The sequence below is a fragment of the Rhamphochromis sp. 'chilingali' genome (genome assembly GCF_963969265.1).
Source record: "Rhamphochromis sp. 'chilingali' genome assembly, chromosome: 5".
Lineage (NCBI taxonomy): Eukaryota > Metazoa > Chordata > Actinopteri > Cichliformes > Cichlidae > Rhamphochromis > Rhamphochromis sp. 'chilingali'.
The window spans coordinates 13677943-13689990 of record NC_137932.1 but is presented as its reverse complement, the minus strand read 5'-3'; the positions used below and the strand labels follow the sequence as shown (position 1 = coordinate 13689990).

The 12048-nt window shown below is 40.8% G+C and overlaps 1 protein-coding gene across 2 annotated transcripts in view; it reads left to right on the top strand.

Annotated features, from left to right (window-relative positions):
* Positions 1–12048, top strand: part of LOC308397644 (glutamate receptor ionotropic, kainate 2-like) — a 64510-nt gene that overhangs the window by 32713 nt on the left and 19749 nt on the right. For both annotated transcript variants that reach the window (XM_080883656.1, XM_080883655.1), the window contains exons 7-8: positions 8306–8449; positions 9306–9413. In XM_080883656.1, the coding sequence (XP_080739782.1) occupies positions 8306–8449; positions 9306–9413 (252 nt within the window). The remainder of the gene's footprint in view (positions 1–8305; positions 8450–9305; positions 9414–12048) is intronic.

The window sequence follows — 12048 nt, the reverse complement described above, 5'->3', positions numbered from 1 at the left end:
ATTTCTCACTGAACTTGGCATTTAGGTTGTTAATAGCAACTTACCACAGTTTCTTGTGGATTTAGGCAGCATTAGTGTCTTTTTTCCTCACTTCATGCAGTCTCACGCTGACTCAAAGATGCTGAAATCTGGGCTCTGTGGGACCCATACCATCTGCTCTGGGATTCCTTGTTATTCTTATTGCTGAAAATACTCCCATCAAGTCTGGCTGCATGTTTAGTGTTATAATATTAAATTAATATCAGGCGTCTACCTAATGGTAGCGCATGATGAATGAGAGCAGAACTGCAGCACATGCTATATTGCAATTTATTTGTCAGTGTACTAAAACTAGCAAAAACATGACAATGTAGACAGATTTTCTTAGGCATCAGAAACATCTGTAAACTGTTTTCTTCTTGGAAATGTTGGAATCGTCTGTTATTTGTCACTTGTTGGAATACATTTGCATTATTTTAACTCCAAAATCTGGCTAATGTGTCTCTGTTTTTGTGCAAAAACACAGAAAAAGAATTTGTAAAAACAAAAAAGTTTCTAATATGAAACTTTACCTTTAACAGGGAGATCTAGTTAGCCCGTCTCCAGCATTATCTTCACACCAGCTCGTCAAAATATGACCAGTTGGTTATTTTTGTGCAAAACCACAGTTTTTATTACCTCTTCTATCTGCTAGCTGAATGCATCATAGGTGTTGGTGCCAGACGGGCTGGTCTGACTATTTTAGAAACTAATGATCTACTTGGATTTTCTCATACAACCATTTCTAGGAATGATAGAATAGTCTGAAAAAGAAAAAAATCCAGTAAGTGCCAGTTCTCTGGGCAAACATGAAAGCATGGATCCATTCTGCCTTGCCTCAGTGCTTCAGTCTGCTGCTGCTGCTGGTGGGGGGTATTTTCTTGGCAGAGTTTGGGCCCTTTAATACCAACTGAACAGTGGTTAAATGCCACAGCCTACCTGGGTGTTGTTGCTGACCACGTGCATCCCTTTACGACCACAGTGTACCCATCTTCAGATGACCGCTACCAGAAGGATAAAACGGCATGTCACAATGCTCGGATCATCTCAAACTGTGGCAGTGAGTTGACTGTACTCAAATGGCCTCCACAGTCACCAGATTTAAATCCAATAGGGCAGCTTTAGGTTGTGGTGGACCCACAATTCAATTCATGGATGTGCAGCTGACAAATCTGCAACAACTCTGTGATGCTGTCATATCAATATGGACAAGATTTCTTAGTAGCACCTTGCTGAATTTATGCCATGAAGAATTAATCTCCTCTGAAGGCACAAGAGGGATCAATCCAGTACAAAGTGTACCTTAAAAAAGCGCTTTGTATGTTTAAGCCACTAAGCATGAACATGTTGAAAGATTGTGGCTACGGGGTTTAACTGTGTGGTTCTGAGTAAACATGCCTAGAGGAGTCTCCTTTTGTGTCTTGTTTTCGAAAAGGAAAAGTGCTTGCTCCAGTGTTTCAATCAACAAACGGTGGAAAGTGGTATTGATCTTCTGAGTCTCATCAAGTAATTAAACATCGAGCAATTAAGTATATTTTTCTAAATTGTTATTCTAAGTAATGGAGCTGGAAGTGACAGAGATGCTCAGCCATTGTCAGTGAGCTCATATTTGTCTGAGCAGGCAGCTCGCTTTTGTTTTCCACACTGGTTGGAATTCAACGAACAATTATGTACAGACATTTCCCATCAGTGTCCATACTTTACACGAGAATTTAAATCTCGGCAGATTAAAAATAAATGCAATATCTCTGTGAGCGGGCCTGTGAGTGAGATCGCACGCCCTGATTGAAGTTTAAATTATAAACCATTCCGGGGATTTTTTTAATAACAAAAGAAAAATCAAGAGACGATGTGGAGACGTAATTGTTAAAAAGTTTAGAAATGCCGCCATTTATCTGACAGCAGAATCTGAGACTCTAATGCTTCCACAGACGGTGCAGTCAAGCAGCACAAATACATATAAAAAAATGAAAGAAATGAATAATTACCTCCTTCTTCTATCAAATCATCAAACCCCATGGGTCCGCGTGTGATCCAAGGGCAGAGTGACTTCAGCTCCAAGAAAACAAAGAGCTTCCCTCTCTCCTGCTGACATTGTGACTCTGATGCTGACGGCAATGCTGTGGGGATGTGTGTTTGTTGGGGTGCATATTTTTACATGTTGTGTGCGTGTGTGTTGTTGATCTGTACCTGGCATCTGCAGTGCAGTGATGCATGATAAATAACAGGTCATTCCAAATCTCATTAAGCCTAATCAGATGTATATGATATATGATATATATATATAAATAGTGGAGTTTCACTGTCCATAAGCAGCCGTGGTGATTGTGAGCACGTGTGTGTGTGTTTATGTGTGTTTTGTTTATAGGAATGCTGCAAAGAGGATAGCTGATAGCTGAGGTGAGAAGAGAAAGAGAGATGTCGTTTTTCATGGCGCTACATTATCAGAGGAATTATGGCATTATGCACAGGTGGAGAGCCGGTGTGAATACTGATACAGCGAAAATGAATATATTTGTATAAACACACACACAGAGACAGACATGCACTCAGCAGCTTGCTCGGTGGAGTTTGCAGTCCACCTGATTGAAATGAGGAAACTGCATGAAACTACGGCAAACCAGGCTTGCCTGTAGGAAGCTTGCACATTGAGGTCGGTCACTGTCTGAGAGCGATCTCCTTCATGTGCGTGTATTCAGTGTCCGCACGTCTCACTAATTGGTTCTCGCATGCATCTTAATATATTTGCATGTTACTCAGGTATCAAGTTTATGAGAGGGGGGGATATGCAGAGATGAATTAAGATATAAAGGACTGGAAAGGAAGATGTACTGTGCAGAGGTAAAATGCAAGTTGTAAATTGAAAGACAATTGTTTCTGGACTGGTACATTTAGTGATGGTAATGAGCAGTGTTTGATTTCAAATGGTTATGTGGGTGTTTGAGTGAAAGAGAGCGAGAGAGAGAGGAGTGGGGAGAGAAAAGAGAAGGACAAGGAAACAAAGGTTTTGGGCATCTTCTTTGAAACCCTTTCTCTGCTGTATCTGAGTGTCCCAGGGGTTTGAGATTGGTTCCACTTAAAGCACTTAAAACACCCCACAGGACCTGTGCTTGGCTCTGTAATAAATATCAAGATCGCTCTTGGATTGTTTTTAAATTGAATGCAATCTGCCAGAACTATGAGCCATCATTTCATATTTTTTCCTCCTTGATCTTTGCTTACACTTGATGCCAGCCTCGTTTTGCTTCCATCATAAAGGGATTTTCAGGAATAGTTCTGTTTCAGAGTCAGAAAAAGATCTTTGACTTATAAATCATTTGAGCCAGAAAATATCTGATATATCACAGAGATCAAAAGTTAAGAGATGTGGGAAATATCTCCACAAATGATTTTAAGAATGCTACCCATTCATTAGGTACACCTATTCAACTGCTCATTAGTGCAAATACCTAATTAGCCAATCATCTGGCAGCAACTAAATACACTGAGGATTGTAGACATGGTCAAGATGACCTGTTAAAGTCCAAGCTAAAATAAAAAAGAGGAGGGGGCGATTAAAGTGACTTTGAACATGGCATAGTTGATGGTGCCAGATGGGCTTATCTGAGTATCTGCAGAACTGCTGATCTAGTGGATTTTTTTCCCACACAACTATCTCCGGGGTTAACAGAGAATGGTCTAAAAAATAGAAGATATCCTGGAAGCAGCAGTTCTCACTGCTTGAAGGCAACAGCAACTTAAATAACCACTCATTACAACCAAGGTATGCAGAAGAGTTGAAGCACTGAAGCATTAATGGGCTACAGCAGCAGAAGATCACACTTAGGTGTCACTCTGGGCATTTAGGAGCTTTAAACTAAGGCTTCACACGGACCAAAACTAGATAACATGGGAAAAGAAATGTTGCCTGGTCTCAGTTTCTGCTGCAGCATTCGGATAGTAGCGTCAGAATTTGGTCTAAACAACATGAAAGCATCAATCCATCTTGAATCAACACTTCAGGCTGCTGGAGGTGGTGTAATAGTATGTTGAATATTTCCTTGGCTCAGGCCAATTGAGCACTGTTTAAACACCACAGCCTACATGAGTGTTGTTGCTTACTGTGTCCACCCCTTTATAACCACAGTGTATCTATATGTTGATGGCTGCCTGCAGCAGGATAATGTACCATGGCACAAAACTCTAATCATCTCAAACTGGTTTCTCGAACATGACAATGACTTCACTGTACTCAAATAGCATCCACAGTCACCAGACCTAAATCCAACAGGGAAGAAGAACAAAAGATTCACGACACGGGTGTGCAGGGGACAAATCTGCAGCAACTGTGTGATGCTATCATGGCACTGACTGTTTCAAGCATTCTGTTGCCACAAAGAATTAAGGGAGTTCTGAAAGCAAAGGGGATCCAACTGGTACTAGAAAAAATCTACCTAATAAAGTGGTTCAAATAAAGGGGTGGATGGAGAAGTCAAAAGTGCAAACACAGCAGTATGCAGAACTGTGTTTATACTATAATACATGAAATATCCCATTGTTACTTAAACAATACCTCATGTAGACAAACCTGTCTTCTGTGACCACAAATAAATACCTGTTGCCGATAATTTTTTTTTTTTAATCTAATTTTGCCATGGATGTGTACAGACAGCTCATCATAAAGTAGTCTGGCATTTATTCTACTATCCTAGCTGCTGTTTGTCAATTGTACTCATACTACATGGATTTCACCGTAGCATGTCTTCCTTGCCACTCTATTATCACATTTACTTGTAAAGCAGACATAATAACATCACAAATAACAATCAAAAGCCCTATGTAAATTCAGAGGTCAGTCATAGTAATTATCATGTGAATGTGCGACTCCACTCGGCTGTGCGGAGCTTTATAGAGAGTTTCAGCTCAGTAAAACAGCAAAACAGAGCAACTGTACTCTTTTGGTTCAGTCTCACCCCCCTCGTCGCAGCATTGACTGACACTGCTGCTCTGTATCAGCAGGTGGTATAAAATGCAACTGTTTACTAAAGGTTTATGATATCAACTGGAAATGGGGCACAATTTCACAGCTCATTTCAGCTGCCCCGTAAGTCAGCAAAGAGTCTTTTACTGTTTATGCAGGTTTAAAACCTTTCATATTTCAAAGCTTAGAAAATATTTGCCACTGAGGAAGATACCCTGCTTGTCTCCAGTGCATATTTATGTATTTGTGCTTAAGAAACTCTCCATATTTTTTTAAAAGGAAATAAATAATTTGGACGAGAATAAAATCTTTATGGGTAGCGCTTTCTAAGACAGCTTGGTAATCAGATGGACAGAAGGTAATAATAATGAAATAATGTGTTATTACCACTTAGTTACAAAGTACTAATAACCAAGTACTGTAATAGCTTGTATCGACAGTGGCTATTGTGGTTATATATGTCTAGCTGGGGGTTTTCTTGCGTGTTTGTTTGTTTGTTTGTTGGCTTGTTTTTAAATATACTGACTTTCAAGTGGTCGTAACCTGATGTGCTGCGATAGGTCTAGGCTGCTGAGGGCCTTCCCATGATGCATTGAGTGTTTCTTCTTCACTCACCTTTTGTAATCACTGTGTGCTTACACACCACTCTGCATTTAATCATTAGTTACTATTAATCTCTGGCTCTCTTCCAGGCCTGTTTTCCTTCCTTCCGTCACCCCCAACCGGTCATGGCAGATGGCTGCTTCTGCCAGAGGTTTCTTCCTGTTAAATGAGCCTTTTTTTTTTCTTCCTATTGTCATCAAGTGCTTCCGCAAAGTTTAATTGTTGAAATGTTCTTTGTATAATTGTGGGATCTTTGCCTTACAATATAAAGCACCTTGAGGTAATTGCTGTTGTGATTTGGTGCTATTTAAATAAAATTTAATTAAATTGAATTTTATTGATCATTATTAAGCCTACTTTCTGGCCCTTATTGCACAGTTAAATATAGTCCAATGTTACTTAGCTATAACCATTGTTGAGTCAAGATGTCATTTGGTAATTATTTAGATATTACTTCATAATTTAGTGTTATAACATTCTGTTTCCATATAGTACCTTCTTGTGTCCTTAATTCAATATTACCACATTATTACCAAGCTCTAATAGAAAAGTCTTCCTCTTTATGCTACAAATAGCTTAGGAATAAACAAACAGCTCAAAATCTGGCATTTCTTGAAGGTAAAGGCACAAGTTCATCTGTTAAGCTTTTCTAAAAATGAATCATCACTCTCCTGTCACACATCAAGCTTGTGCTTAAGCACTCCAATTTCACTTCACATGCAAAGCTATGAAAAGTGAACTAAAAATAGACTTCCAAGTAGAGAATTTTGATAGATTTTCGAAAACATTTCACAGAACATCTTTGTAGCCAAGACGATTAACTGAAAAGACAGTGCGCACCGCAGTTTGACCCAAAAGAATAAAGAGTTTGTCAATGGAGGAGTTGGAATGTGATATTGACTGATTTTGGAATGGGGGAAAAAATCAAGTAGTTTAGAGGAAAGTTAAAAGGTCAGTGGCAAAATTTAAATGAAAAGGTATTTAAAAAAGAAATAGCAGGCTCGGAGATTTAATTTGAATTTCATAAATTCTGCAATGCCACAGCCAAACTAAAATCAATCAAAGAATATTATCCATGGAATAAATGCATTCAGAATGTGTTACATACTTTTGAAATTCAGTGCAGTGGACGGGGATTGAATGTGAATAATACTTATATAACTTCTTTTTTTTTTTTTACATAAATTGCTAAAATAACTTGATTCAGTCCAACAGCAAGTCTTAGTCGGCCAGCAAACGAATGATTGGACGTGACAAACTTTCCGTTCAAAGGAAAGAAAATAGTACTGACTGTGTTTAAAACTCCTCCTCGCTATTCAAGAAATAGAGTAGTGCAGTGACAGAGTCTTTTCCTAGTGAGTATTTGTCACGAACACCACACACACACACACACACACACACACACACACACACACACACACACACACACACACACACACACACACGCACACTGCTGCCACTGGGAGAGCAGATATGGCCCTAGCTGTTCCCTTTTCCAGGAAAGCATTGGGGATGAAAGAGCGCAGAGATAGGTCTCCCATTCTCTGATCTACTGCTGCCTTTGACATCAGCAGTCATCAACTCCAAAAGAAGAGGAGAAAAGGGGGGAAAGAAAAAAATCATCAATCTTCCCTTCACTGCAACCACACTTGAACTCCATCAACTCTGTCTATTTTTCATTCCGTTTCTGCTACCAGGAAACTCTCTCTCTCTTTTTTTTTTCTTTGCTGTTAGAAGTAAGATGCATTCCTTTACCTGACCTCTCATCATTTATAAGGCTTGGTATAAAGTGCACAGAGAGCACACGCTTTCTCCTGCTTCTTGCCCTCATGTATGAAGTGGATGCTTCACAGCGCCTATAGAGCAAATATAGGGAACCAGCAGCTCGGCAGCCTCCTGCTACGTGTCGAGCTGCACTGAAGGCCAGCTCATTTTCTCTGGCAGCAAGCACATTCACAAAGATTCTATAGCTGCAAATACTTTGCGGTCTCAGAGTAACTCCTCTCACTTCCTTGCAGTTTGGTCATCCACGACTTGTCAAATAAGATCACCATAGTGTATTTCAGCCTGTGTGGGACCGTGGAAAGTGGATCTGCGATGAGCTGAGCGTGGAGTGTGTCAAACTGTGTGGACTGACGGCATGAAAAGAATTCATGTGTGCCAACTGGAGCGGTGGAGATAAATCACAGCTTGTCAGTGTGTGAGAAATTTCAGCTCCAGCGTTTACGCCCTTTGATGACTTATTATGAGGGTTATATGCATAGCTGTCTTAGGTGTTTTTCAGTGCAACCCTTTGTCCTTTGTACTTAGCATGTTACACTGAGTGTGCCAGAGAGAGAGTCGTCCTGTCTGCACCGGTGCCCGTTTTGCGCTCCCTCTCTCTGGGGGAACAGGCACACCCATCAGCAACCATTAGTCTTCACACTGACGTGGCGCCCTTCCACTGAGAGACTTTCCCTGGCAGAGCTTTCTGATTGCCTCAGACAGTGGTTGGATATTTTTACTAACAAGCTGAGACACTGTGCCATTTGTGTGGGGCATTTACTGCTGGCTCTACTCCTAATTCATGTTGTAGTGACTTATGACTAAAGCAAGTCATCTGAGACTTCACACAGTTTCTTATGTCCCTGCACAGGTGAATTAATGGGGAGATGAAAGGTTGTGTGGACAGAAGTATCAAGTGGTCTTATAAAATGTCTAATAGTATTACCCTCCTGTTTGCAGACCGATGCAGCCCTGATGTATGATGCCGTGCATGTGGTGGCGGTGGCAGTGCAGCAGTCGCAGCAGATCACTGTGAGCTCTCTGCAGTGTAATCGCCACAAGCCGTGGCGCTTTGGAGGGCGTTTCATCAACCTTATCAAAGAGGTATAAGGTCACTGTTTTCAGTGTGCACTCCAGCTTGACCTTTGACCTGTGGGATCTACTGAACATTGTACCTTTCTTATTGTGTTATATGGATTAGCGCAGTCATGTTTGCAAGCATTTTATGTGTGCATCTCTGGAATTATTTAGTTAACACATGTGATACAGTTTCAGTGCAGCTTTCCAATCAGCCTTTATTGGTCCAGAAAGCTGTGGTCATTTATCACAGAAACCATATAAGCATCTTAAATAAGTTTATTATCTAATCATTAATTCTAAATAATCTTTATAAAAAAAATGAATCCGCAGCATTATCCACAGTAACTACATTTTTTGTTGTTTGTGCCATTGTCTTTCAACCACACTTTCTCAGTGCATATCTCCACCCGTGTTTATATCAAAGGCTCTGCATGCCTCCTTAACTCTAGTCAGGGTCAGCCATTTGCTTTGTTCTACAAAGCTCTTTCATTCTCTGGATGGTATCATTGCAGGTAATTTTCAGAATGAGCCATTGTAGTAGCTGGTGCTTCCTCCCCCTCCTGTGTCTGCTATCACTCCCCATGCCCGTCTGTTCCTCCAATGGCTTTGAAGTGAAACTTCAAGCACAATGAACCACATGCATAATGAACTCTTACCTGTCAAACCTGCTTCTGTTCTCGCTGCTTTATTGTTTCTTGTTACGTTGTTGAGATAGACAGTAAGGGGAGAGCCAGATGGAATTCATAATTGGGAAAGAAAAACTTTTATGGTTAGGGGTTGGATTGATATTGCTGAGAAAGGCAATGTCTTAAGGTTAATGGAATGACTGCGTTCAGAGCTGAGGATTTTAGTTCATCGTGCTGTGTATTTCTATCTTTAGGCACACTGGGATGGTTTGACAGGACGTGTCCTTTTTAACAAGACCAATGGACTGAGAACTGATTTTGACCTAGATGTCATCAGTCTGAAGGAGGAGGGGCTGGAAAAGGTGTGTCACTCGTTGGTGTAGCTCATGCTTGCAGTCATGGCAAAAATTAAGTAAGCCCTCTTTCGATTCTAAGGAATCGCGTTACAAAAAAATAACTTAAAAGTCTTAAAATGATACAACATCAGATGATCTACAAAACATTAAATATTACACAGTGTCATTATTTATTTTTAAAATTAAGCCAAAATGCAAAGGTGGTGTGTGAAAAACTAAGTACATTGTTACTGCTTCCACAGGGATTAAAAGGGTAAGGAGCAGCCAAGTGCTGATAATCAAATGGCCTTGATTGATTGATCATCAGTAAGTGTGAGCACCTCTATAAAAGAAGAAGTTTTGGCTGTTTGCTGTTCTGGAGCTTTCGCCGTGAAGAAAAGACATTAGGAATAATCCTAACGAAGCAGTTGGTGCTGCCCATCAATCTGGGCCATTTCCAAACGATTTGGAGTCTATCATTCTTGAATGAGAGAGATTATTTGCAAGTGGAAAACATTCAAAACAGTTGCCAGTCTCCCCAGGAGTGAACGTTCCAACAAATCCACACAGAGAGATCGCGCCATGCAATGCTCAGAGAAAATAAAAAAACCCAAGAGCTACATCTCAGACTCTACACACCACAGTTATCATGTTAAATCCTAAAGTTCGTGACGTTACAATTAGAGAAAGACTAAACGGACTAAATGGCTTGGTTTAAAGGGATTTCAGGGGAAAGTCTCCTCTTTCTAAAATTAACATGGCAGCACAGCTTAGGTTTACAAAGTTGCATCTGAACAAACTGCAAGGTTTTTGGAGCGTTGTCCTTCGGACAGATAAGATAAAAGTGGAGATGTCTGGCCATAATGTAGATCTCCATGTTTGTTGAAAACCAAACACAGCATATCAGCACAAACACCTCACACCAGCTGTCGAGTCCAGTAGCGGAGGGGTGATGATTTGGGCTTGTTTTGCAGCCACGGGACCTGGGCACTTTGCAGTCACTTAGTCGACCATGAGTTCCCTTGTGTATCAAATTATTCTAGAGTCAAATGTGAGGCCATCTGTCCAACAGCTAAAGCTTGGTTGAAATTGGGTCATCCAACAGGCCAATATCCCAAGCACAGCTGCAGATCTACACCAGAGTGGCTAAAAAAGAGAAGAACTGAGGTTTTGCAATAGCTCGGTCCTTTTTATATACAGGGAGTGCAGAATTATTAGGCAACTTGTATTTTTGAGGAATAATTTTATTATTGAACAACAACCATGTTCTCAATGAACCCAAAAAACTCATTAATATCAAAGCTGAATGTTTTTGGAAGTAGTTTTTAGTTTGTTTTTAGTTTTAGCTATTTTAGGGGGATATCTGTGTGTGCAGGTGACTATTACTGTGCATAATTATTAGGCAACTTAACAAAAAACAAATATATACCCATTTCAATTACTTATTTTTACCAGTGAAACCAATATAACATCTCCACATTCACAAATATACATTTCTGTCATTCAAAAACAAAACAAAAACAAATCAGCGACCAATATAGCCACCTTTCTTTGCAAGGACACTCAAAAGCCTGCCATCCATGGATTCTGTCAGTGTTTTGATCTGTTCACCATCAACATTGCGTGCAGCAGCAACCACAGCCTCCCAGACACTGTTCAGAGAGGTGTACTGTTTTCCCTCCTTGTAAATCTCACATTTGATGATGGACCACAGGTTCTCAATGGGGTTCAGATCAGGTGAACAAGGAGGCCATGTCATTAGTTTTTCTTCTTTCATACCCTTTCTTGCCAGCCACGCTGTGGAGTACTTGGACGCGTGTGATGGAGCATTGTCCTGCATGAAAATCATGTTTTTCTTGAAGGATGCAGACTTCTTCCTGTACCACTGCTTGAAGAAGGTGTCTTCCAGAAACTGGCAGTAGGACTGGGAGTTGAGCTTGACTCCATCCTCAACCCGAAAAGGCCCCACAAGCTCATCTTTGATGATACCAGCCCAAACCAGTACTCCACCTCCACCTTGCTGGCGTCTGAGTCGGACTGGAGCTCTCTGCCCTTTACCAATCCAGCCACGGGCCCATCCATCTGGCCCATCAAGACTCACTCTCATTTCATCAGTCCATAAAACCTTAGAAAAACCAGTCTTGAGCTATTTCTTGGCCCAGTCTTGACGTTTCAGCTTGTGTGTCTTGTTCAGTGGTGGTCGTCTTTCAGCCTTTCTTACCTTGGCCATGTCTCTGAGTATTGCACACCTTGTGCTTTTGGGCACTCCAGTGATGTTGCAGCTCTGAAATATGGCCAAACTGGTGGCAAGTGGCATCTTGGCGGCTGCACGCTTGACTTTTCTCAGTTCATGGGCAGTTATTTTGCGCCTTGGTTTTTCCACACGCTTCTTGTGACCCTGTTGACTATTTTGAATGAAACGCTTGATTGTTCGATGATCACGCTTCAGAAGCTTTGCAATTTTGAGACTGCTGCATCCCTCTGCAAGATATCTCACTATTTTTGACTTTTCTGAGCCTGTCAAGTCCTTCTTTTGACCCATTTTGCCAAAGGAAAGGACATTGCCTAATAATTATGCACACCTGATATAGCGTGTTGATGTCATTAGACCACACCCCTTCTCATTACAGAGATGCACATCACCTAATATGCTTAATTGGTA